This window comes from Brassica napus, chromosome C5 (assembly GCF_020379485.1).
Source record: "Brassica napus cultivar Da-Ae chromosome C5, Da-Ae, whole genome shotgun sequence".
NCBI classification, from domain to species: domain Eukaryota; kingdom Viridiplantae; phylum Streptophyta; class Magnoliopsida; order Brassicales; family Brassicaceae; genus Brassica; species Brassica napus.
Genome location: NC_063448.1, coordinates 44,654,033 through 44,681,135, shown reverse-complemented (window position 1 = coordinate 44,681,135; position 27,103 = coordinate 44,654,033). Strand labels below are relative to the sequence as shown.

The 27,103-nt window shown below is 36.6% G+C and overlaps 2 protein-coding genes across 2 annotated transcripts; one reads left to right on the top strand and one right to left on the bottom strand.

The window, feature by feature from the left end:
* Positions 1–2,786: 2,786 nt before the first annotated feature.
* LOC125587688 lies at positions 2,787–3,284 on the bottom strand. Its single transcript, XM_048758650.1, has one exon. It carries the CDS (start codon positions 3,117–3,119, stop codon positions 2,937–2,939), a length of 183 nt encoding a protein of 60 aa, XP_048614607.1. The 5' UTR covers positions 3,120–3,284; the 3' UTR covers positions 2,787–2,936.
* Positions 3,285–22,445: 19,161 nt separating this feature from the next.
* LOC106413058 lies at positions 22,446–27,003 on the top strand. Its single transcript, XM_048756868.1, has one exon. The coding sequence runs from the start codon at positions 22,446–22,448 to the stop codon at positions 23,397–23,399; it is 954 nt and encodes a 317-aa protein (XP_048612825.1). The 3' UTR covers positions 23,400–27,003.
* The last annotated feature ends 100 nt before the right edge of the window (positions 27,004–27,103 follow it).

The window sequence follows — 27,103 nt, the reverse complement described above, 5'->3', positions numbered from 1 at the left end:
AAATGGGTTGGCTACGATCTTCGGGAGATAGCATTAATGAGTAGACGAGAATGCATGGATTCGTGTCGTATCGATTTTTAAGAAAGCACGGTCTCTGAGCGTGCTCGGTCGCTACGTAGCGACCGAGCTTTGGTGAGAGCTCGGTCGCTACGTAGCAACCGAGCACGTGCTCGGTCGCTATGTAGCGACCGAGCTTCGGGGAGAGCTTGGTCGCTACGTAGCGACCGAGCTTCGGTGAGAGCTCGGTCGCTACCTTGCGACCGAGCCGTGTACGTGCTTGTTCGCGTCTTTCTCCGATTTTTCGTGAATGTGTTTTCTCCGCAAGATTCTTCGTAAAAATAAATCTTTTTCTAAGATTTATTTTTCGTAAAAACATTCATGCCGATATTTACGGACTTTCAGACATTGATTCTGTCATGACCGATTTTCATCCCAACAAGGTACGATGGGACTTCCTTGCGTTCAGCGTTTGAAAGAGATCAGTATTTCTGGAGCTGTTGTCGTCCTTGGACTCAAGATTTCATTTGAGAACATTTCTCAGATCTCCGGGTTTAGGCGCGTCGTCGTTCTCGTCGTCTGACGATAGGGTTTATTGGGAAAGTATAACCTCTATGCGCATGCGGTTAGCCGGCTGTTCTTCGTCAGCAGAGGAGTCGTCGTCACCGTCGTCCTTTGGGACCTTTTCTTCATTTCGCTGCTGCGTTTTGTTTTGTCGGCCTTTGCCGGTAGCTTTGCGCTGGGCTCTTCTTTCTTTATTCTTGCTCCAGCTTTTGCCGTTTTTGGGCTTAGCTTTTAGGGGGTCGAATTTGAAGTCGCCGCTGGCGAGAGACGAGAGATAGTGCGCATAGAGTGATTTACACTCCGTCGTATCATTCCCTTTGACGTCGTGATATTTGCAATGTTTGGAGAGATCGATGGTTCTGGAAGGGCCTGCTGTTGGACCTGCTGCCACTGCGGGTTCAGTCGCGCAGACAGTATCAGTTGGTTCGCCAGATGAGTCGAGATCTCTTACCCATTTGTTCCATCCTTCTCCTCGAACTACCATGGTCGAAATCTGTATGTTGTTCTCGTTGACGATGTACATGTAACCGTCTTTACGGTTGTTCTTGTCGCGAGGAGCATGTTGCCGCGGTTCTGCGCGCGTGTTGGCATTTTTAGTCGCTGGTGTTTTTGCCGCGTTCATCTTGCTGATGATCGCATTTGTATCTTCTTCGATTCGGATGAAGTTGTGAGAACGAGCGATAGCGTCTTGGAGCGAGGTGGTTGGATTTTGGTATAGATCTTCTCGGAACTTAGGGCGGAACCACAATGTGTTTCTCAGGGCATCGATAGCGATGTCGTCGGGGATTGCAATCCTCGAGACTACTGCTTTGAATTTCTCCATGTAGTCGCGGAGGCTCTGATCTTTGGTTTGGTTGAGGTTCCATAGGTTAGAAGCGGTAGCATTGCGCTTTGTGAAAATAATGTACGTCTTGAGGAAAACCGATGATAAGTCTCAGAAGCTTCCGATTGAGTTCTCCTATAGTTGGGAGAACCAGGACAGGGCTTGCTCGTGGAGAGTCTCGACGAACAGTTGACAGTAGCCTGCATCCCTTTCTTCATCAGAGAGTCGAGCATGTGCCATCGCGATATTGAAAGCCGTCATGTTCCACCGGGTCTCCGCCAGGCTTGTACTCTGGTAGGCACAGCTTCTCTATCTTCCTGAGTTGCACATTGGTTAGTGCGCTAGTAAAAGGGGTTCGTGAGGTCGCGGCGAGTACACTCTCGATTTGTGGAGCCGCGCTGGTAGCTTGATGGATCTTCGAGCTCATTTGCTGAACGCTGAGTTTGAGCTCAGCGATATCGCGTATGGTTGCGAGATCTGGTCCTATCTGTTGAGCATCGACGGGAAGGGTTTCGTTAGGTTCTGAGTCATCTGAGATGTGGTCACCACCCGTCGCCGTAGGGTTTGTGTTGAATAGGCGACGGCGTATCATCTGTGGACGGCTCGTTTGGCCGTCTGTAGCGGTGAGTGCTGCGACCAAAGTAGCTAGATGGTCGTTGGTCGTCTTTTGAACTTCGTCTTGTCGAGCGAATCTAGCCATGACGGAGCTCATGAAGTCTGCGGGGATTGGTGGAGCGGCTTTAGCCGTAGGGGTTGGTTCTCCGCCTGGAGTGCCGAAGGTGGCGTCATCTTGAGCCATGTAGACCTAGAACGTTACTTTAGTCAGCCCCACGGTGGGCGCCAATTATTTGTACGGGATTCTGTCGACTAGGTTGAAAGAACTCGAAAATGTGATGACTAAATACGTTTTATTAGATCTGATCAAAGGGAGGTATAAGAGTGACAGGAGATCAAGGAAACAAGCCGGAGCTCGAAGAGCAAACCGGAAAAGGTACAGAACGAGTAGGAGTAAAGAGAGACTAAAACCCTAGATCTAGCCGCTCAGTGTGTGTGTAAAAGTGTCGATCCCCTTTTTGTTGTTGTCTCCTTTCTTTTTATTGGCTTTCCGTCCTTGTGTGCCCTAGATCCGGTCCCTCTTTGGGCCTTAACTTGAGAAGGCCGAGTATATGGGCCTTGATAGAGTTCCTCCGAGCTGGATGCTTTTGGTCGGCTTGGTCGTCAGCTAAAAGCACTCTAGGATCGAGCTGACAGCTTTACTCGCCGAACCGAGTAAGTTTGTAGCTTGTTGGGCTAGACCTTGTTATTCGATGGGCCTCGATATCCTGCAGTTTTGAAAGTTGTAACTGCAGTTTTTTAAGGTGTGCTTATAAGATTGGAATGATCTTAAAGACAGTTAGAGCGATTTAATAGTCAAAAAGTTTTATAAGCATTGACGATTTGATTCATCTGTAACTCTTCAAGATTCTTATATACACAAACCAACAACTTCCAAAACGCCACATGGCACGAGAGCTACTAACTTTAACGAGGCCAAAACCCAAAAAAAAGCTCATCACATGAATCCAACGAGAGGAATAGGAACGTCGGCGTAATTGTTCCGGCGACTATCATGAACTGCCGGAAGCGACGGTGGTGGCTTACGGAAAGCTTTTTCTACTGATTCAGCCACAGTGGCGACAAAAACGACGCCAATCTTCACTAATTCGATGCAGATCTCTAGCTTTTGAGACACCATATTGTGTTTGATTTGTAGGAGAAATCTAAAAGTGGATTTTCTTCTTCGTCTGGTTTGTGTATTGCGCTTTTGAGGTATATGTTTCTTCTCTCTATGTTTGCCGCGTCTGCAGAACTTTTGCCTTTGTGACTTGTGAGGTCTTACTTGCGAAAGCCGAGTTATATTTATACACATTCACGTCGAGCCATACAATTATTCTTATGGATTATGATACATATAATATTTGATTTATAATATGCCACGTGGCGTTTGGTTCGCTAGCTTTCTTTCTGGGAAGATGCTTTGTTGTGCTTTGGTTTATCCGAAGAGCCAAATACTCTTTGGGGGCATATCTTTACTTACATATGTGTAAGTACATGCCTAACGCGTAGGGACGTATATATTATTATATACACGAATATGTTGATTTGTATAATTATTGTGGATAGGCTTACAAGCATGCAACGAAAAGCTGTAACTTGTACGTACAATTGAAAAATGAATATATATCCAATTCGATCACGAAATTATATAATAACTAAAACCATGATATCCATCAACGATAATTAGCTAAACTAATTCCCTAATCTAAAATTAGAGATCCTCTAAATTCCTGAAGTTGGCAAATTAAATGACTTATTCTATTAGTAGGGGTTACTGGTTGTTTTATTTTAATGGATTTGAAATCCGAACTAAATCTAGTGTTATTGGTTCTATGATTTTCAAATCTGTATTAAAATCATGTGTTATTGGTTTAATGATTCATAAATTCTGTATCAAATCAAGTGTTATTCAATCGTACGGATTTACTAATATATTTGATTTTATAATGGATTTGAATGGATTTGTTTGGATTTTTTAGTTAAAAATACAAAGACTCAAATCCGAGGGAAAACCTCCGGATTTGCATATTTTATTTGGATTTATAAATACTATATGAATTTCTAAATCAATCAAAATATATAAACCAATAACTCTGTATAGTTTTTTTTGGTTCAACGATTACTGTATAGTTTAAGATTTATAAAAAGAATGTTAAAAAAGATTCATAAAAAGAGATCGTCTACATGTAACAGGGTAACATCTTCATGTATATGATCAACGTGAAAATTTATGGTAGTTATAATTTTATTTAAGATACAATTCACATATGTATATCTTATGATACTGGGTTGGTTGATATGGATCAGGATAAAAATTCGGCACCAATACGAGGGAAGGACACGGGGACGTCAAGACAATTTGATGTTGTTTTTCATTGAAATTTCAATAAATATTCTGTCCAACTTGCGTGGATATATAATACTTACAAAACTTCATATCCCCTTTTTTTTTGGGTCAAACCTGCTTATCATTAATTTCAAAAACACTTAAACATTGTTATCAATCTCAGAGAGATTGTTTCCAAACTGAAACAGAGCATTCTTCGCCAGCCTATCTGCTCGATCATTACAAACACGCAAAATAAATTTAAAGGAGATAGAGTTGAAGGAGCTTCCACTACAAGAAAACATGGGGATTCTGATGGCCGAAATCGTCAGAAATTTGTCAGAAAAAAAAAATTCGTCGGAATTTCGTCAGAACTTCCGACGACTTTCTGACGAATACCGAGAAACGTCATTCTGACGAACTTCCGACGATATTACGATGCGGACACACGAGACAAGAGTTCATCGGAAAAACTATATACCGACGGAGAACGTTCCTTGGACAATTCCGACGGAGTGGATTCCTCGGTATATTCCGACGAATTCTGGGCGTCGGAATATACCGACAGACATTGGTTCGTCGGAATATACCGACGGATATTGGTTCGTCGGTATATTCCGACGGATATTGGTTCGTCGGTATATTCCAAGGAACCGTTGTCCGTCGGTATATTCCGACGCCCAGAGTTCGTCGGAATATACCAATTTTAAAAACGAATTAAATTTGCATTTTTATATATTTTTTTATATTAAAAATTAATTAATAAATTAAAAAAATCAGAAATTTAAAACTAATAATATTATAGAATTTAAATTCATACAAACCGAAATAGAAAAAAACATTCAGAAAGTTTAAAATTCAAACAAACCGAAATAGAAAAAAAACATTCAGAAAGTTTTAAAAAGCCGAAAAAACTAAGAAGAACTCGAAGACATCAAACGATCTAGCTTCTGCATTATCTCGGTGTTGAACTTCTTCTGGGATGCCAACTCAGCAAGGATAGTGGCATTCTCCGAACGGATAGTGGCATTCTCAGAAAGGATAGTAGTGTTCTGCTCCTCCAATGCCCCAATCCGTTCATCTTTGTCATGTAGCTCCTCGAGAATCATGGGATCGGCATACGGAGCTTGCGAAGAAGATGCCGGATACGAAGAAGCACGGCGGGCCAACCCAACTAAACGGCCACCTTTCCTTTTAGGAACCGCCTACAAAAATATTTAAAGTTAGTAAATAGGGCCAAGTTAGTAATCGACATTATAAAAAAAATATATTAATAAAAAAATTACCTTTTCAACCATCTCATTTATTTGCAATAGAGACAAGTTGGTTGAAGCTCCCGTAGAATCGCCGTCATCAGAGAGAGGCTGAGATTGAGATACTATTTCAGCTTCCACCAAATCAACGACACCTTTGATCACGGGGTCCTGAATTTGACCCGTCGTCTTGCTAGTGTGAGCCACCTTAATGAGTTGGAGACGATCAACGGGATTACCGTCATTTGCTTCGATCTAAAAAAACCACCATTAATAGCCAAGGAATATATAAAATATTTATTTAAAAAATATAAAGATAAATAATAATAAAAAACGTACAAGTTCATCCTCCTTAGTAGACATAGAGCAAGAGCCGAGGTTGTGCACATACATACCTTTCCCGCCACGATCGCTCTTCCGGTTCTTGGAGTTCCTAGAAGACGTCTCTGCAGTTTCTTCCTTCTCCCAATGAGCTATGAACTGCTCCCACACCGTCCCGTTGATGAACTGTGGCCTCTGGTTCTTCGGCCAAACTGTCTTCCACGCGTTTATTTGCTTCGTATAAGAGTCCATGGCCTTTTCGTTGAATTTCTTACGGACTGTTTCCGTGAGATCGGAGTGCCAGTTGAACTCTTGCTACAAAACAAACATAATTTAATAAGTAAATATATTTAAAAAAATGTAAAAAATTTTAAAAAATGAAAAGTTACTATACCGCAAACTGACGAAACCACAACTCTAGTTCGTCGGAAGGGATCACACTCCACTTTGAATATCCAAAACGGAGCATGGAGTACATCATATGGTTGATGCTCCTGCTAATGCCATTTTTCGACTTGGTGAACCTTTAAAAAAAATACAAGTTAGCAAGTTAATTAATGGAAAAACACATAATGGTACAAATAAAGAAAATACTAACCAAGTGCTATGTCCTCGTCATGGGTTGGGTTGGAGAACCGGGAGATGCTCTCGACCTGGTTGTTGAACCAATAGTTCAACTGGCATGAACCCCAGATCCTCTTGAGCAGCAGCGCGAGAGGCAGCGGGAGCTGGAGCGGGAATATATGCGGGAACCGAGTTATGTTCATGAGACGATCCCGATGCACGGGAACTGCTCACCGAACTACGTCAAAGATGGGCTGCGGGGCGGGGTTCATCCTCGGCCCTAAAACAAAAATTAATACATCAAAAATCTTTTCAAATCATTTCTATTTTTAATGTTTTCATTTATATATTTACAAGAGGTTTTATAAACGTTTTTAAAAAACTATTAAACCTTTTATTATACATAGTTTATTACTAGAAACTTATAAAAAATAATAAAAAAATTAAAATTTTTTATTATACATGATTTATATATATATATATGTATACACAATTATAAAAAATTTATAAATGTAGAAAAATGTTGTTAAATATTTTTAAAATTTTTATTATACATGATTTATATATATATATGTATACAAAATTAAAAAATTTTTGTAAATATAGAAAAATGTTGTTAAATATTTTTAAAAAATTTTAAAAACGTTTTATTATATATATTTCATTACTGGAAACTTGAAAAACGTTTTTAAAAATCCAAAAAAATTTTAAAAATAGAAAAAACGTTTTGAATTTTAATAAAAAAATAATAATTCCAAAAAAAACTAAAACAACAATCCTAACTTATATATCCTAAACTATCCATTCAATCCTAAAATTTTCAATCAAACAACCTAAAATCCGAGATCTAACTTCCAAAACCCTAAGCAATTGATATAAAACAAGGTTTGAGATGATTCTTACAAGATTTGGGGTTTGGGGAAGAGATATGAGGGTGAGAAGAGGATTCGCCGGTGAAGGGAGGTGGAGAAGGGCCGGAATCGCTGGAGAAATAAAGAAATCGCCGGAGAGAGATCGTCTTTGAGAGAGAGGCGGAAATAACGAAGAAGGAAGAAGAAGGGTTATTATATCTGAAGATTCCGACGGACACGGGTTCGTTAGTATTCTGTCGGTATAATTAAAATATACCAAATGGTGATTCGCGAAAATTTTCACGCGGTTTGGTTCTCCTGGGCAAATTGGATTTCCGACGGAATGTGTCCGTCAGTATATTCCGACGGAACCTGTCCGTCAGTATATTCCGACGGAATTTCGACGACTTAGTGTTTAGGGTGTTGATTACAAGTTTCTAAATGCAAAATCCATATCTTTGATAAGATATATAGTATTTGCATAAAGATTTAACAATAAAAATGTTTTTATAACACGATTTTACACAACAACATTTTTTTGTAATGTAAGATTATATGAATATGATTGTATAAGTATATGAGTGTTAAGATGAGATGTTATGAAAACAATGATATGCATACATAAATATTTTAATGAGTTGTTATATTTGAACGGTTGCGATCTAATACTATACTAAACACTTATTATGTGTTATTTTCATACTTTTGGCATCTAAGTTTATAGATTTTTATGATTGAAATTTTTTAGAAATACATGTCGTCTAGTTCGTCGGAATGTCGTCGGTATATACCGACGAATTACCGACGACCTTTACAAACTTCAACGAAACCCTTGGTCGTCGCTATGTCGTCGGTATATTGGGAGAGATTTCCGACGGACCAATAAAAAAAAAGAAAAAAAAAACTAATCAGAATCTTCTGAATCTTCATCAAACTCCCCAACCTCGGCTTCTGGCTCCGAATGTACAACAACATCATGTCCAAACACAGTCAAATTCTCAACAAGTTGAACATTTTCCAGATCTTCAACTGCATGAGCGTTGCTGGTAGACTCTGGTTGCAATGGTTCATCATCATCAGAAGTTCCATCTACTCGTCCTCTTGGGTTGATTTGCGTTACAGTAACCCATGGATCGTCTCTGTACGTCACCCGAGGGTAACTGATGTAGCACACCTATACATATCAATTATACAAGTATTTGTAAAATATATAATATTAATTAATTATATTGGTAAAAAATTATGAATAGATTGACATACCTGATCAGCTTGTGAACCAAGAATGAAAGGATCATAATATTGAAGTTTCCGCCGCGAATGAACTGATGTAACACCATACGCATCAATCTTCACTCCTCTATCTGGGGTGGTTTCATACCAATCACAATAGAATACTACACAACGCAATCCAACTATTCCAGGAAATTGGATTTCCAATATTTCTTTTATGTTGCCGTAGTAGACATCATCACCGGAAGAAGATGAAACACCAGCATCATATGTTATCTTAGAATGAACTTTCCTTGTGAATGCATATCCTCGCGTACAAAATTTAGGATATGATTTGACCACGTAGTTTGGTTCCTGCACAAATTCGCGTATCCAATCATCGAACACAAGACCTCTGGCTAAACAATCATTCACCTATAAATTAAAAACATATATGATTGAAAAGTTAATTAGTTTATATTAAATTTAAACTAATCATTTGCATAGGGTAATATGATATATGACTCACATAACTACGAAGCCATGCAGCAAATCCGTTATCTCTAAGTTGTCGAAGCTCATCTTCTGTTGCATGCCTGTGAGTCATACGCAACTCCGCCATATATACACTTTATACAAAAATATTATCAATATGAAATAAATTTATTGAATATTAATCTAACAATAAATGAATAAATATTTTTACCTCTCATATTGTAGAACATCTTCACAGTTGGTGACCAAATATGTTTGCAAATGAGCGTGCTCAGTGTCCGTAAGTCTCCGCTTCGTGAATTTTCCACTAAGTCGTCCTATTTCCTTGAACATGCTTGGGACAGTAACATGATATGTTGCTCTCTCCCCTCTATCATCATGCCGAGCAGGTCTTCGGTATTTTGTATGCACTTCTGGTGGAAAATAATTTTCAGCAAAGATTGCAGTTTCTTCATTGATCACCTGTGCCACTATAGATCCTTCCACCCTGTTTTGATTTTTGACCATCTTCTTCAGATGATGCGTATAACGCTCAAAAATATACATCCATCTGTACTGCACAGGACCACCAAGTTCCAATTCTCTTGCGAGATGAATAGCAAGATGTTCCATTACATCAAAGAATGATGGAGGAAATATCTTCTCAAGGTTGCACATGCTGACTGGTGCGTTTGTCTTCAAATTATTAATACCCTCTTCAGTCACTACTCTGCTGCATAAGTCGCAGAAGAAAACACTAATCCCTACATAGATAAAAGACATAATTTTCGTAAGTATTAAGTTTTTATAAGCATAATTGTTAAATATAAAAATAAATTAAATTGTAAAAATATAAGATACCTGCAATTGCTTCATGAACATTACGTGGCAATAATACTGAAAAAGCAAACGGAAGGAGGCGCTACATAATTACATGACAATCATGACTCTTCAAGCCAGTAAACTTTCCTTCGCTTCTATCAACGCAGTTCCCCAAATTTGATGCATATCCGTCATGAAATTTCACTTTATCTGTAATCCAATCAAAGAACTCTTCTTTTCTAGCACCATCCAGCTGATAAATGGGAAAAGGGGCCGTACCGTTCTCATCAACGTGAAGTTCAGAACGATCACAGATATCGACTAAATCCAACCTTGACTTCAAATTATCCCAGTATTCAGCAATTTTACCCCAGTATGACTCACCTTTTTTGTTTTTGCCAATAATGTTGTATGTTCCAAATTTAATTCACCCACTCAGTAGAACCAAATTTTGCTCAGTGGTCCATTTGGGACTTCTCCGACGAGCTTGAGTTGAATCTTCTGCATCTGGAATGGCTTCATGAATACCGCTAATATCACCAAGAGCCATTTGTGTAGAAAACTCGGGAAAATCAGTTGTTCCAACATTCAAATCAGTTACATTACCCGTTGGAGCAGAAGAATATGGGGATGCTTGAGATGGATAAGACATCATCGATCCATGATATGGACGATAATTTGGAACAGCTGACGGCATGAAGAAATTTGATGGATAACCATAATTTGGCATATGCTGGGGTTGGTTAGGAGATTGATTTTTAAACTGATAGTTGTTGAGATTTGGGTAGTTAAAAGGGTAATTAGAAGAGTTTTGGGTGTTGAAAGGGTTATTGTTTGGATCCATTTAGGTAAACGAATATTTAAAGCTAAAACAAAAGTTTATTGGAAACTAAACTTTTTTTTTGGTTTAAAGACGAGTTTTTTTCTGTGTACAAATCAAATGAAAGTGGTCTTTTTTTATAGAGGATAAAAAATTATAAATTTCGATATAAATTTTGATATATTTATTTATAATTATTATGAAATAATTGAAATTATATAATTGAGATGGAAAAAAAACATGAAAATCAAAGCAACCAATCATAATACAACACTTGTCACACTTATTATTTCCTTTCTACTTTCAATAGTGTTAGAAATTTTTCAACACTAAATTTGACGCCTCACATCACATCACTTCTTTTTTTATTACAACAAACCATTGTAATAGGATTAATTTTTTAACTGTTGTAAAATAGTTTACACTAGGCCTGAGACTTATTATCCGAGATCCGGATTCGATCCGAGATCAGCTCCGGATCCGCTCCGAAAATAGGATATCCGGGGTGCCCGGATCCGAATCCGGATAGTAAAATCTTGGATCCGTGCAAACCGAATCCGGATCCTGATATCTTAATTTTTAGGTCCGGATATCCGGATCCGGATCCGTATTTTTAAAATATATTAAATTTTTAAATTTTATTAATATTTATACATGAATTAATCTTATAATATTATAATTTAGCTTTTACAATATTATAAACATATATAAATATATTTATAAATATTTAATTTATGTATTATATTAAAAAAATAGTATTTTTTGTTAAAAAAATTAGTATTTTTTGTTGAAAAAATTATTTTTAATTATTTTGACGGATCCGGATCCGGATCCGGATATCCGCGGATAATAGAATATCGAGACGGATATCCGAAACCCGGATATCCAGAAACTACGAATCCGGATCCGGATATTAAATCCACGGATCCGACGGATCCGGATCCGGATCCGGATATCCTAAATTTCTCGGATATCCGGATCCGTCCCAGGGCTAGTTTACACAAACCATCCTAAGTAGTCTCATTTATGCCAACTTTTAACAGTCACACCCATACACATATACATCGGCAACACCACATGATGTAAGTTGATACTTTATTATGAGGAATCAAATTGTTATCAATACAAAAGATCAAAAAGTGTTGATCATAAAGTGCATATGATAGTGATTATTTATTTCTTTATTCTCGAATGATTGACCGTTGTTTATTGCATAAAGTGCAAATAACATGGCTTGTTGCTAAAACAATATGAGTGTCCTATTATTCAGATCTAATCTACAACCAAACTAAATCAAACCTACCCAAATTATTGAATAAACAACAATATAGTCCAAAACTAATGAATCGAACAGTTTGTTTCTGTGTCCAAACTTTCATAAATATAGGTAAAACAATCACTAACTAAACCTTACGAAAGCAAAATCACCCGAAAACTAAAGAGTTTAAATAACAAATCAAAGATCGGGCTGATTAAGGAATTCAGATTAATTCGTAGGACTGAAATGAAATTCAATACAGTAGTCGATGGGACGTAGCACTAAACCCATAAGATGCATAACTGTGAAATATTATTACTCAAAATTGCTGGGACTTGCAAGGAGCATCTAAACTAATGTTTCTTAAAAAACTTCAAGTTTAATTAGACAAAGCACCAAAATTATCTAACCATATGTTCTAAGAGCCCATGAGAGGGATGCCACGTGTTTTCGTAGTTGTTGAAGTCCCTCCAGCCTTTATCTAATTTCAAAATCAAATGTGATGTTTTCTCTAACCATTGGTCTAACCATTGGTGATTTTTAAAATGTTTATACCTAAGAAAAGTAGAAACATTTAAAAGGTAACCAATAGACAGCATAGAGAATCTCATTTACAGATACTAATACCTACAAAGTGATGACTACATCAATAATATAGTGGAAACTTAATGTTTTCATTATGTTTGTTTACTTGTTGCTTTGGTGAATCTGAGAGTCAGATTATTCATGAATAATAATAACAATACTCAATTTGTTCTAAAGTTTCCAAAAAGACAGATGAACTGAAATTTGGTGTATGTTTCATGAAATCGAATTAAGAATATATCAATATATTGTGAGACTAACATGCTATTTAATCAAACAAAACACGCTACTTAAGAAATTAGCACATACATGAATGTAAAGTTCATACTATACATACTAATTTAGGTAAACTCATATTTATTTAGCTAACTAAATCAAAATAAAATGAAATATTTTAATGAAAGACACGCATAAAGAAGAGAACCTTGACTTTACAATGTTTGTTTAGCAACTTGGATATGAGATCATGCGGAATGCGTTTTATATTTGCATGCAACCTGGAGTTGGATTTTACATTGCAATACTCTAAAGTCTCTTATATACAATAAGTAATATGGATTACGCAAACGTAAGAAAATCTTGTAATGTATGGCGACCTTTAACGACCACATCTTCCTCTCTGATTATTCTTCTATTCCACAATCTTATCTACTTTTCCCCTAATATATTTAAAAATGCTCTTAAAATTTAAACTAATGAAGATCATAAAATAGAAACTGATGACGATCGTGTGTACTTTTTGTGAATCAGAGAAGAAGTGATAGAGAGAGATGAAAACTTTAACTCTTGATTCTATTCAACTTGAGAAATTTGTTTACAACCTCGTGAAACTTTATAGTAAAACCATAATCGAGAACCCTGCTTACGTCACCCCGTTACAGCGCACAACTGGAGACAACCAAATCTGTTGACGGTCTCAAAACTATGAGCTGGATAAACCGTACTTTCTTCAGCTTTAATCTTCTTTTTCGTTTGTGAAGGTGAAGTTCTGACCGTTGAAGGAGATTCTCGAGTGGCTTCATTTTAACTTCTGTGACTTGGGCCTTGTCTTTAGTTTCTGAGTCCATACTGCCATTACACCCCCTCAAACTTAGTGTGGAGGAGACTGAGACACTAAGTTTGTTCCTGAGATGATCAAAGACAACTTGAGAGAGCCTCGGTAAACACGTCAGCGATCTGTAATGAAGCTGGAATGTGTTTAACCACCAAAAGCTTGATTGCAACCCGCTCTCTGACATAATGAAAATCCACTTCGAAGTGCTTTGTGCGTTTGTGAAACATAGGGTTGGCAGAGAGACACACTGCAGACAGGTTATCACAGAGTAAAAATGTCATCTTTTGTTGATGTAACCCCATGATCTTCAGCAAGTTTTGTAACCAGGCCACTTCAGAAGCAGCAAGAGACATCGTTCGATACTCGGCTTCAGTAGATGATTTAGAGACAGTTTCATGGTGCTTTGCAGACCAAGAAATGATGTTCTGACCGAGAAAAGTACATAACCCACCAGTGGAACGCCTTGTTGCTTTACAACCTGCCCAATCACTGTCACTGTAGCAGACAAGAGTCGAATATGTTGCTTTTTTATACTGATTCCCATTTCAGTTGTGCCTTTGACATACCTTAGTGTTGGGGTCAAAAACGGTTACGACAAATTTAACATTCAAAACGTCCGAGGAAGAAAATAAGAATTTCTCCAAAGAGTACTTTTCGAAATAGATTCTTCCTTACGAAAAAGCTTTACGGAAGAAAGAATCGAGATGTCCGACGAAAGCTCAAAACAAGTCGTTACGCAGTGACCGAGCGATCGTCCCGCTCGGTCGCTACGTAGCGACCGAGCTCGAGCCAAAGCTCGGTCGCTACGTAGCAACCGGGCTCGAGCCGAAGTTCAGTCGCTGTGTAGCGATTGAACCTTTCTGAACATCGATACGACATCAATCCATGCATTCTCGTCAAACCTTCGAATGCTATCTCCCGAAGACCGTAGCAAGCTCAGTCCATGTTTTCCGCTATTCAAATTCATCGATCAAACTTCGCGGATTAGAAACCGCGGAAAGTTCGTTCTTTATCAAAAAGAATTCGCAGTAAACGTGTCGAGTCGGAAGACGGCCCAAAGGGATCTAAAACACGACTCGAGGCCCATCCTACGATTTCTTAACCAAAAGCCCGTAAACCACAGCACGGTTTACGCTTGGTCCACAAGGAAGGATAAATGTCAAGTTTCCGCGGATAAATACGGAAGTTTTGAAGATAATTGGAAGATCGGGAAAAATGGAATATCTCCATTTTTATGCTATGACGGCTTAAGGGCAGAAGAGTAAAAGCGTAAACCGACTTTGGAGCTAGTATATAAGGAGTCCTAGACGAGGAGCATGGCAGAGCACTTTTCAGAGCAAACTTAGCACTTATAGCTATTTAGGCAATTTTCCGTTTTTGTTATTTCGAGCTGCGACTCAATTAGGTTTAGCCGTCTTAGGGTTGCTAGAACTAGGAATCTCGCCGACAGCTCTCGAGCCCAGGCTTATACCTTGTTGTAAACGCTCACACGCATATTCAGAATAAGATCTACTTTGCTCTCTTTTTCGATTTCTTATTCTTATCGTTGTTATTCTCGTGTTCTGATTGCTTGACGTGTGGTAATTAGCAGATATCCGAGTCCTCTGGGAAATTAGGGTTTTCCTAGTTTTCTTATTTAAACGGAAATCGCCAGTGCGAATTTCGGTTCCCACACTTAGTATACGTTTCAACAAGTTGAAGTCTGAGACACTAGGTTGATGCATCTTTTGACAAATGTAGTTGACTGAGAACTGCAAATCTGATCTAATAAGAGTCAAGTATTGGAGTCTGCCAGCGAGACTTCGAAAGTATGATGGTTCAAAGAAGACTTCATCCTGACCTTGAATATTATCAAGCTTCATCGGCAATGGTGTAGGCATAGGCGCACAGCCTTGCATACCCGCAGTGATAAGAAGATCTTGTGCATACTTTGCTTGATTCAAGAAGAGCCCATCTTCGACTTGATGCACCTGAATGCCGAGAAAGTAATGTACTTCTCTCATGTCTTTCATCTTAAACTTTGAATTCAGACGAGATAACAAAGTTTCAAGAAGTTCATTTTTGTTTCCTGTGATGATCATATCATCGACGTAAAGCAGGAGGTAGATCACATCTGAACCTTTATGATAGATAAACAAAGATGGATCCGTGAAGCTACACTCAAAACCAAACTTCAATAGGAATGAACTGAAGCGATCAAACCAAGCTTGTGGAGATTTTTTAAGCCCATATATGACCTTCTTAAGCTTGCAGACATAGTCTGGTCTCGTTTTGTCTTCAAAACCAGGTGGCTGGATCATGTACACAGTTTGCTTCAACTCACCATGTAGGAATGCATTTTGAACATCCAACTGTCGAATCTTCCAGCCTTTTGTTACCGCAACATGAAGAATGGTCCTTATAGTTACAGTACGCACAGCTGGACTGAATGCTTCAAGGAAATCAATTCCTTCTTCCTGTTGATTCCCTCTAGCTACCAACCTAGCACACAACTTGAGTAACGTACCAACTGCATTGAGTTTTGTTTTGTAGATCCAGCCATAATCAATTGGATCTTGGCCTTCTTCTGGCGGGAACAACTCGAATGTCTCCGTCTTTTCCATTGTTATCCATTTCAACATGCATAGCATCAGTCCAGCCTTTGTCTTTCAATGCCGTTTTGACTGAATTTGGTTCTGGATATAATGACTTCATTGTGAACAATGCATATCGAGGATTATGCTTTTGTATGCCTGACTTTGCTCTAGTTTTCATGGAGTGAACCGGTGGTTCAGGAGCCACTGCAACTGGAGCTTCAACATTGTCATCTCCATCAGATTCAGAACTAGTAGAATCAACTTCTTCTCTGTTAAGTGGTAACAACGGTAGTGGAGGCACATGTACTTCAACTTGTTGTTGTGTTCTTCTCAAAGGTGAAAACTCTTCCTCATTAAGTGTAAATGACTGATCTTCAGGAGTTAAGGATACATTCTCTGGGCTGATATACACTTTTTGCTAAGCACTAAGAAGAAGAGAGTTTGAATCTTTGTGATAGCTGCTGTACATATCAGAGAAACGAAAGATGCTCTCTTCAAATAACACATGTCTACTTATATAGACGTTTCCACTCTGAGGGTAGTAGCAACGATACTCTTTATACTTTTCATTGTATCCAAGAAAAACACAGGGTAAGGACTTGAGGTCTAGTTTGTTCTTCATATATAGTCGGAGATAGGGATAACACTTGCAGCCAAACACCCTCAGAGCAGTATATACTGGTGGCTTCCCATCTAGCACTTCATACGGACTCACTGCTTCTGGAAGAACAGAGGAAGGAAGGAGATTACCGAGGAATGTTGCTGTAAAGAGCGCCTCAACCCACAACTCTTGAGGAACCTTGCTGTGAAAAAGCATAGTAATGCCAAGCTCGGTGATGTGTCTATGCTTCCTCTCAGACAACCCATTCTGTTGAGGCATGTGTGGACAAGAAACTAGGTGTTTAATGCCACATTTTGACAGATGAGTGATGAAAGGTTTGTTTATGAACTCACCCCCTCCATCTGACTGAAACTGCATGATCTTTGTTTGAAACTAATTCTCAACCATATTTTGAAAATGAGTGAAAACAAAAAAGAACTCGGATTTGCACTTCAGGGGATAAAACATTGTGAATCTTGAATAACTGTTTACAAATATCACATAATACTTAAAGTCTTGAGAAGACAAAACAGGACTTGGACCCCATAAGTCACTATGAACTCTCCCTCTAATGGTTTACTTGACACAAAATCAGAAGGTAAAAATGGAAGTCTGCAACTCTTCCCTAACTAGCACGCATCACACAACAACTGCGGCTCTCTTTTATTCAAAACTATTGCTTTATTACGGACTAGAAGTTGAAGAATATCCTTGTGAGGATGACCCAGTCTTTGGTGCCAAACCCCATCACTTGTAGCTTGCTGCCTTGTTGAGTAGAAAGCTTGAAATCTTGTATCCTTCAACAGATAGAGATCTTTATGTCTTTTGCCTTGAGCCATCACCTGTTTTGTTCCCTTGTCCTTAACACACACAGAATCAGAGTCAAAAGTAATCTCACAGGGATAATCCGAGGTTAGTTTTGACACTGACAATAAGGACTTTGTAATCTCAGGACACACCAGTACATCATCAAGTTTTAAAATACCTTGTGGCGTGTGCAGGGAAATTGAACCTACATGAGTGATGGGCAAGTAGTCACCATTCCCAACAATAACCTGATCATTGCCAACATATGGCTCTGAAGACTGAAACTGAGACGCATTGTTGGTAATGTGAGCAGACGCAGCTGAATCTGGATACCATTATCCGCCAGAATGTTGTTCATTATCAGACAGCTTCATTGTGGTCAGCGCATTGTGAACTGTGTTTTAACTGGCATAGTCTTGATCGAACCTGTTGTAGCACTGGGTAGCTGAGTGACCGTAACGACAACATATCTGACACATCGACCTTGTACCAGAACTGGAACCTCCAGAGAACTGTTGACTGAAACCTCTTCCTCTTGTAGAGTAAGTGTTGTAACCACGGCCTCTGTTGTAGCCTCCTCTGTAGCTATTTCCTCTTCCACGAGGATTGTATCCATGATCATTATGAAACGCCATGTGAGGATTGGTTTCTGGTGGTTGATTGTAATTCTGAAGCTTGTCATCGAAGGTAACACGCTTGAAAACCGCATCCTCAAAGCGCAATTCAGGAACATAGTTTATAGAATGCTCAATCACAGTACAAATAGATTCATACTATTTTCCTAGACCAGCTAGAGCTCCATAAATCATCTCATGTTCCGATAGTGGGCAACCAATACAGTCTAACTGATCACAGACTGACTTAACACCGTTGAGATACTCAATCATAGTCTTATGACCTTTAGTCATACCTTGAAGTTTTCTTTGAAGAACCAGCTTGCGAGTGGCTGAGACTCTGTTGTACTTCTTACCAAGAGTGAACCAGACCTCTTGTGCAGAGTGAAGACCATAGACTGAGCTCAAAGCTTCTTCGGTCAGAGATCCAAAAAGCCACGCCATGACAAGCTGGTCTTTCTAAACCCATTTCACGAACTCAGGGTTTGCTTGCTCCACAGTTTCTTCGCCGTTTCTGACTGCAACGGTAGGTGAAGGACGAACTGAGCTGCCGTTGACAAACCCTAACAAGGACTGACTTGAGAGAAAAGATTCAACCGAGTCTTCCAAAGGAGGTAATTTGGGATGAAAGTTTAAGAGTATCACACTGAGATATACTTAGAGAAGGGTAGAAATCGAATCGTTGTCCTCCATGATTCAGAACCGAGTGGCTCTGATACCATGTGAATCAGAGAAGAAGTGATAGACAAAGATGAAAACTTTAACTCTTGATTCTATTCAACTTGAGAACTTTGTTTACAACCTCATGAACCTTTATAGTAAAACCCTAATCGAGAACCCTGCTTACGTCACCCCGTTACAACGCACAACTGGAGACAACCAAATCTGTTGACGGTCTCGAAAGTGTGAGCTGGATGAACCGTACCTTCTTCAGCTTTAATCTTCCTTGTCGTTTGTGAAGGTGAAGTTCTGACCGTTGAAGGAGGTTCTCGAGTGGGCTTCATTTTAACTTATGTCACTTGGGCCTTGTCTTTAGTTTCTGAACCCATACTGCCATTACTTTTAGTTTTTTGTTCTGTTCCACGCTTCTACTTCAAACCAATTTGAACAATTATACTTATATGAATACAAGTACGTAAATACATTAATACATTTCAAATGCAAATATGAAATTTAGAAACAATAGGTAGTGATCAATATTCAGGACCTCCAAGGACTTTATTTTTCTCTGAAATATAATCAGCTAAATAATGATCGGTACTTAAAAAAAAAAAATTGGTTTTCTAGCACAACTGTAACATACATACATAAAATACATTTTGTAAATTTCCAACCTTTTTTTTTTTGCTGTTGTTCAAAAAAATCCATATTGATAAGGAATTCCAGACGAGTCATACTTATTTATACAATCTCTAATTAAGTTAACATATGTTGCAGTGGAAAAATAATAACAATAAGCTGCGACACCGACATCTCATTGTTGTCACGAATCGTAAGTAAACCGATCACCGAACGAATATTGCCACAGTTAGTGTGATTGGCTAAAAGTAGCGTAACTAGGAAGAATAAAAAGTGGAGGAAAAGAGTGAAAAAGAAATGAGAGAAAAAGCAAATATCAGAATTTACTCCACCCTAACGTAATGATTTTCATTCTGATTGGATTGATGCCAGCGTAACTTGGCTAAAACTGACTTTTACTCGGCTCCGAATGGAAGAAGCGGATCGAGCGCTGCGAATCTGGCGGATCGAACGGAACAAGAACGGATTGAGCATATCAAACGGTTTAGAATATTTATATTATTATATTCAGTTAAAATGATATGAATAATTTTAATTTTATTATATATATTTTTGTAATCCAACACAAACTTTTTTTTATCATTTTAGTATCATACAGTTAACAATTTTTAATAAGTATTCTATATATATTATGCTTGAACATAATATATATTAATTTATAGCTTCAAATTTGCATGATTTAAAATAATTTGTTTTCAGGAGATTAGGTTATTCTGTTTAGTTTCAGAGTTAAGTCACGTAATGCTTTAACGTGTTCAACCTCTTTAAAACAAAAGAATAATAAAAGTAAATACTAAAAACAAAAGTAAAAGGTGAACCAGTAGGGAGCGTAAAAAACAGTGAGAGATACGCAGGTGGGGGCCGCCCGCTTTTTTTATCCATTCACAGACAAAACTTGCAAAGATAAAAATGATGGGTGAAACACAAGTGGTCCAATATTATTTTGTCTTTTAGCCAAATAGATGGAGGAACTATCATTATCAGATAAAGGGAGTGGGTTGAGTGGAGCATAGCATGGGTTTATTCACACGATTCAAGATTCAAGATATAACGAAAAATAAATATTTTTTTTCTATAAATACACTGCTCTAATACATGTAACATTTGCATATCATACAAAAAATAGTCTTTACTTCTATCGCTAGAGTTTTATCACCGCAAAGCTTATTGCGTAAAGTCTCCTCTCCAAAGATCAAAGATCATACAAAGTTTATGAGGTATATATTCATATTATATTATTTATGTGTACTTGTAATTAGTTATATTTATAGAAAAGAACATTAGTTGCATATTTATTGGTAGCAAAGTTTTACAGTAATATTTATAATTTAAAATAGAAATAATTAAGTAAGTTAATTATAATTATATGATAAAAGACTATTAAGGTTTATTCATTGCTACATTGCTAGTGTAATATACTCAACCATATAATAACATTAGATTTTATATTTTATGGTGATTCTTGTTTAAAATTTGTTATAAATTTATTTATAGTTGTGTTACGTATAAAATCTAAGCATTTCAAAATAATGAATTAACGAGATTCAATTAACAAAATCTGATTTGTACATATTAATAAAAAGAACTAATAAAAATGATTGTCTTAAACGTTAGGCCATTTATTTTCTTTTTGGAAATTGTTTTTACAATTGCCCTCAACATAGTTGTAATAACATAGTAACTATTATATTTAAATCAATTAAAACTGTTGTCCAAAATAAAAGCAATTAAAATCTGACTTTATAATCTGACCATTAAAGATCAATTTTTTAAAGAAATTTAAAATATTATATTGTCAATAAAATTTCAAAATACACGTGAAGAAATGATAGTTTTTAGTTTTGATTTAAAAATTATATGTACGAATGATTCATAGTAATGTTAGTATAATAACTTTTTTTTTAATTTAGTTAAGTCAATAACTAAATTAAATATATTAAATATTAAAGTAAATATATGATTATAAATTTATGTAAATAATGTAAAACCTAAATTTATTTAAATTGTGTGTAGTTATGTCGTCATCCAACCGTAGGCAAAGTTTAAATTCTTCAAGACAAGCAGACATCAATCTTCCTAGTGAAACATCAGCTCGGGTAAAATATTTGTTTTTATTTATAACATATTTGTGTTATAGTTGAATAAAAATAGTCAATTTATGAAAATTTGTAGAATGGAGCAAACTTCAAATGGACTTCTAGCAGTATTTTCAGATTGCTTGAGCTATATGATCAAGCTGCTGATATGAATAACTATCGTATAAAAGATCTCACGCCTTTTGGTAAACAGTTTATGGTTGAACAATTTAACAAAGAGTTCCGGTTAGATATAACTTATAAGTTTTTCAAAGAAAAACTTGATACCATGAAAAAAAGTACAAGAAATACAAAGAGCTTCTAAGTTCAACGGGTATATCGGTTGATCTCATTACATCTGAAATCGATGCTTCTGAATCATGGTGGAAAGATCGTGAAGTAAGTTCAAAATTTATTTCACAGTTGAAATATATAATTGATTAAAGTATAAACATAGTCTAAAATATATGTCTTCTAATTTTATTAATAGGCATGTAAGATTGTCCATGCATTTAGACGAAAACCACCACATGGATGGGATATTATGGAACGTTGTTTCAGATTATATAATGTTCAATCCCAATCTCAATATTCGGCCAGCCAAAGAAGAGAAGAAATGAGGAATGAAGAAACAAATGAAGATATGTTGTATGAAGACACGAATGGTGGTGAAATGTCAGACGATCAAGATCCATAAACACAACACAACGAAGAAATCTATCGTGTTAACATTGACGATGAAACCCGTCCATCAAATGAGTTCATTCGTGCACAACCACGTCAAAGCTCTGTGGCGGTGGATCCCATTCAAATTCCTGGTTCAAGAGTCCAACAAAGAGGCAAAGCAAGACGAGGAAGTACTTTTCAAAGACCATCGGTCAAATCAGTTTTACAAGGGAGTGGTTCACGAGGAAGTAAGAAAAAACAATCATTTGAAACCACCCTAACAGATACAATGGCTGGATTTAGGGAGTTCCATTGCCAAAGCTTACAACATTTACGTCCAAATTCCTTTGACCAAGATGACTACGATGATTTTGATGTGGCTGTGAAGATATTTGAATCGATGGGACTTCCAAATGACACCAAATTTTACTGGGCGTGCATCAACGAATTCAGGGAAGATACATTCTGGCGTAAGTATTTTATTGATAGAGCTGAAAACACTTTTGAAGAAAAGGTTCAGTTCTTACAAGCTTTAAGTGGATTTACACGTGATGATCAGTACATGGGGAAGCGATTAAGCTCTGGTAAACCTTTTGGGAGTCCAAGTTTTGGTGGCGTTCATTCAGGTAGTCCATCTTCTGGAGGTAATAATTCATGGGGGCAAACGGTAAATGGACAATGGGATCAACAACCACGTGCTCCGCAATGGGGTACACCACCATCTTCTCATCAATGGGGTACCCCACCAACTGCTCAACAATGGGGTACACCTCCAGCTGCTCAACAATGGAGTACACCACCAGCTGCTCAACAATGGGGTGCACCACCAAGTATGCAACAATGGGGTACACCTCCAACTTCTCATCAATGGGGTACACCACCAACTTCTAATCAATGGGGTACAACATCGAATGCTCAACAATGGAGTTCACCATCAGTGGCTCCACAATGGGGTACAACTTCAACTACTCAACCATGGAATTCTCCACCAGTGGCTCCACAATGGGGTTCATCATCAAATGATCAACAATGGAGTTCACCTCCAAATAACGTGCAGTATGGATTTTCACTTGAAACTCAGACCAAAAGTACAAGAATTGATGAAGAAAGAGTTGCAACTGAAACATCACCTAGAAACATATCGCGCACACGTAAATCAGGGGGATTGTTCAATATTTGGGGCACCCAACGGGGGCCTAATTTAAATGAAACCCATCAAACTGATTCAGAAGATGAAACTTAATACAATATTTTATGATTCTAGTAATATAGATGTCTTCTTTTTATTTGAGTTTTTGTAATATCATTTACTTATGTGTAATCCAATAATGTCATTTACTTTCATATTCATCTAATTTTTTTTTAATGAAATTTAGGTTTTTCGTATATGCCAACTACGGTCCCAAGGAGTTCAGTTTCTAAATTACGAAGAAAGAGTTGAGTTGTGGAATTTGGAGAATGAACAATTTGAAGAGTTAATTATTCAACCGGCATTGAGTTACTACAATAGACATTTTGTAAGAGGACCAGCCCAAACTGATAATGGATTAGGGTGGAAAAATATTTGGCATCGATTACAAGAAGATCATGGCGCTTGTCTTCAATTGCTGCGAATGTCACTTGATTGCTTTAGAACATTGTGTCATCAACTGGAAGCAACTTATGGATTACAACCAACACTGAATGTAAGCATTGAAGAGAGTGTAGCTATGTTTCTACGTATATGTGGGCACAATGAAGTTCAGCGAGATGTTAGATTACGATTTGGTCGAACTCAAGAAACCGTGAAGAGGAAATTTTTTGAAGTTCATAAAGCAACAGAGTTACTTACTTGTGACTATATCCACACTCCAACACGGCAAGAACTCCATAGGATTCCCAAAAGACTTATGGATGGAAAATATTGGCCATTTTTTAGTGGATTTGTTGGAGCGATGGACGGGGTTCATGTGTGTGCGAAGGTCAAGCCAGAGTTACAAGGAATGTATTGGAATCGACATGATAGAACATCATTTAATATCATGGCCATTTGTGATATAAATATGTTGTTCACATATGTTTGGAATGAAGCCCCAAGATCTTGTCATGATACATCAGTTCTTACGATGGCGCAAAACAATGATCCTGAATTTCCGTTACCACCACTGGATAAGTATTATGTTGTTGACTCTGGCTATCCAAATAAACAAGGTTTTCTTGCTCCATATAGATCTTCACGAAACATGGTCGTTCGATATCATATGTCACAATTCGAAAATGCTCCTCCTCCTCGGAACAAGCATGATTTTTTTAATCGTTGGCATGCATCTCTGCGTTCAGTTATTGAAAGGACATTTGGAGTTTGGAAAAAGAAATGGAGGATTCTTTGTGATTTTCCAAGATATAATATTGAAGTGCAAAAAAGAGTGGTATTGGCTACAATGGGTCTGCATAATTTTATTAGAATTTTGAATTTTGTGTATGATGATTTTGTAGAAATAATGGGACAAACACATATTGGAAACACCGAAGCAGAAATTGATACAAATGAGATGGAAACACCAGATATAGCTAACGGGGATTTGATGGATAATATCAGAGAACAAATTGCAAATTTACTATGGGAAAATAAAAATACTATGTGATATGTTTTACAAATGTTGTATTTAAATTTATGTTATTTTTTTTATAATATATTATGTATTTGTTGCATTAATTTTTTTAATAAAAGACAATATCTTAAAATTAAATAAATTTTTTTTACATTTCAAATTTTAATTTGAACCACCTTTTATCCGCTTTCACCATTCAAACAAATATTTTAAACCATTAGATCCGCTAGATCTGCTAGATCCGCTCTTGTTCCGCTAGATCCGCTAGATCCGCTCTCGTTCCGCTAAATCCGCTAGATCCGCTAGATCCGCAACGCTTGATCCGCTTTTTCCATTCGGAGCCCTGGTGTTTCTACTGTACAAAGTGGATCAAGAATATTACTTCATAAAAGTTGGACTGCTTGAACCGCAACATTTGCTAACATTATTTTATTATTTAAAATGAACCACTTATCACAATTGTGTTATTCGCATGAATGGCGCATCATATGCGTGAGATCCACTTAAGCGGTCGAACCACGTGTTCCTCCGCCTCCCATTCAAATATTCAATACCTCTATAAAAATTACTCCAAAAGTGACTTTCAGTCACACTCGTGGTTATAAACCGATCAAGCTCTCGAAAGTCACCATCTGTCACTTCAAACCCTCTTTCCTCTTCAAGATGTCATAAGTCTTTTAAAGTGACAATGTTTTATAACATGACTGTTTTAAGAGAAGTTCAGATTTCTCTACCAACAAAAGGTATGCTTAGCCTTTGCACAATGGTGGTATTATTCAACACACACCTTTTTACTTTTTTACAATCCACATCATCATATTATATATTTTTTTAATTCCACATAAACATTGACATTTATTTAATTTTTATGTTATATATATTTTTTTAAATTCAACATTCTACCATTTTACTAACAAAAATAAATATTTTCAGTTTTCAATTTTAAAATTTTAAATTTTAATCATGAATTTTAATTTAATAAATTTGTGTTTATTTATATAAATAAGAATTTGTATAATGTATCCAAATTATATAAACCAAGTCATTATTTATAACTTAAAAATGATGAATTTTGATATTAATTTTTTTTAAAAAAAATATTTCCTACAAAATAAGTCACTTGGAACAAATAGGATGAATAAAAATCTAAGTTATCAAAACAACCAATTAAAATTCAACAGTTATGTAATTTTTATTTGTTTGAAGCACACCTATGAAGTTTGATTGGTTCAAGTCTTCCTTGTGGATTCGGCATGGCGCATGTATCTTATTCAACTAGTTGAATAAATTCAACTAGTTGAATAAATTCAACTGGAACTAATCCACATCCTTTTTTACCTTATTTCAACACTTTCGTTGTAAGCTTTCAACGGTTGAAAAATTTATTCAACTACTTCAATGTAAATAGTCTTAGAGTATCTTCAACCCTATGCTTTTTTTGCCTCTATATGCTATAATAGAATAAAATCTACTCCAATCCACCTCTATTTTTTCCAAAAATAATATTACTATTTTTACCTCTATATTTAGGGAAAAAAAAGCATTCCTTTATAATAGAGATATACTTTATTATTTACAAAATAATCCTTTAACTTTTTGTAATTATAAACAAAAGACATATTTATGTAGAAATACATTTTTCAACACATAAAACACACAGTAATTTGTTTAGATAATAATTTTAGTTTTTGCAATTATAATTGAAATAAGCAAAAATATTATGATTTTATTGAAAGTCAAAATTTTTATTAAACAAATAATATTTAATTGATCATTTATGGGAAAAATATAGTAATATTGATAGTTAGATAATGTCTATTTTGTTTTCTTATTTTTGTTTAATTTTTTTCTGTACTAAAATGCTTAGTTTAAATAATATTGCAATTTTATGAAGCAAAATCAAAAATTTAAATGAATGGGTTAATTTTAAACATTCAAAAGTAAAAGGTGCTAATTGTATAACAAAAGAAAATCTTTTAAGAATATTATTTTTTTGAGGAAAAAATAGGTGAATACATTGGAGAAGAATCCATCTCTATTATAGAGTTTCCCTATTATAGAAAAAATAATAATATAGGAATACACTGGAGATGGTCTTAGAAAGAACAACAACAGAAAACAAACAGAAGTTGCATGAAAAATATGTACTTACATCAACGCAAATGCAGAATGCTGAAAACCAGATAAAAAATGATTTGAACCTACAAAGCCAAGTCGTAGGAACAAGAAAAGAGAATGCATAGATAAAAAAAAAGGGTTAAGAGAAGGTAGAATGCAAACTAAAAGACAAGTAAAGAATTGCATGAGTATTAAATACAACCCATGCGGACAACATCACCTTGCTCAGCTTAATCAC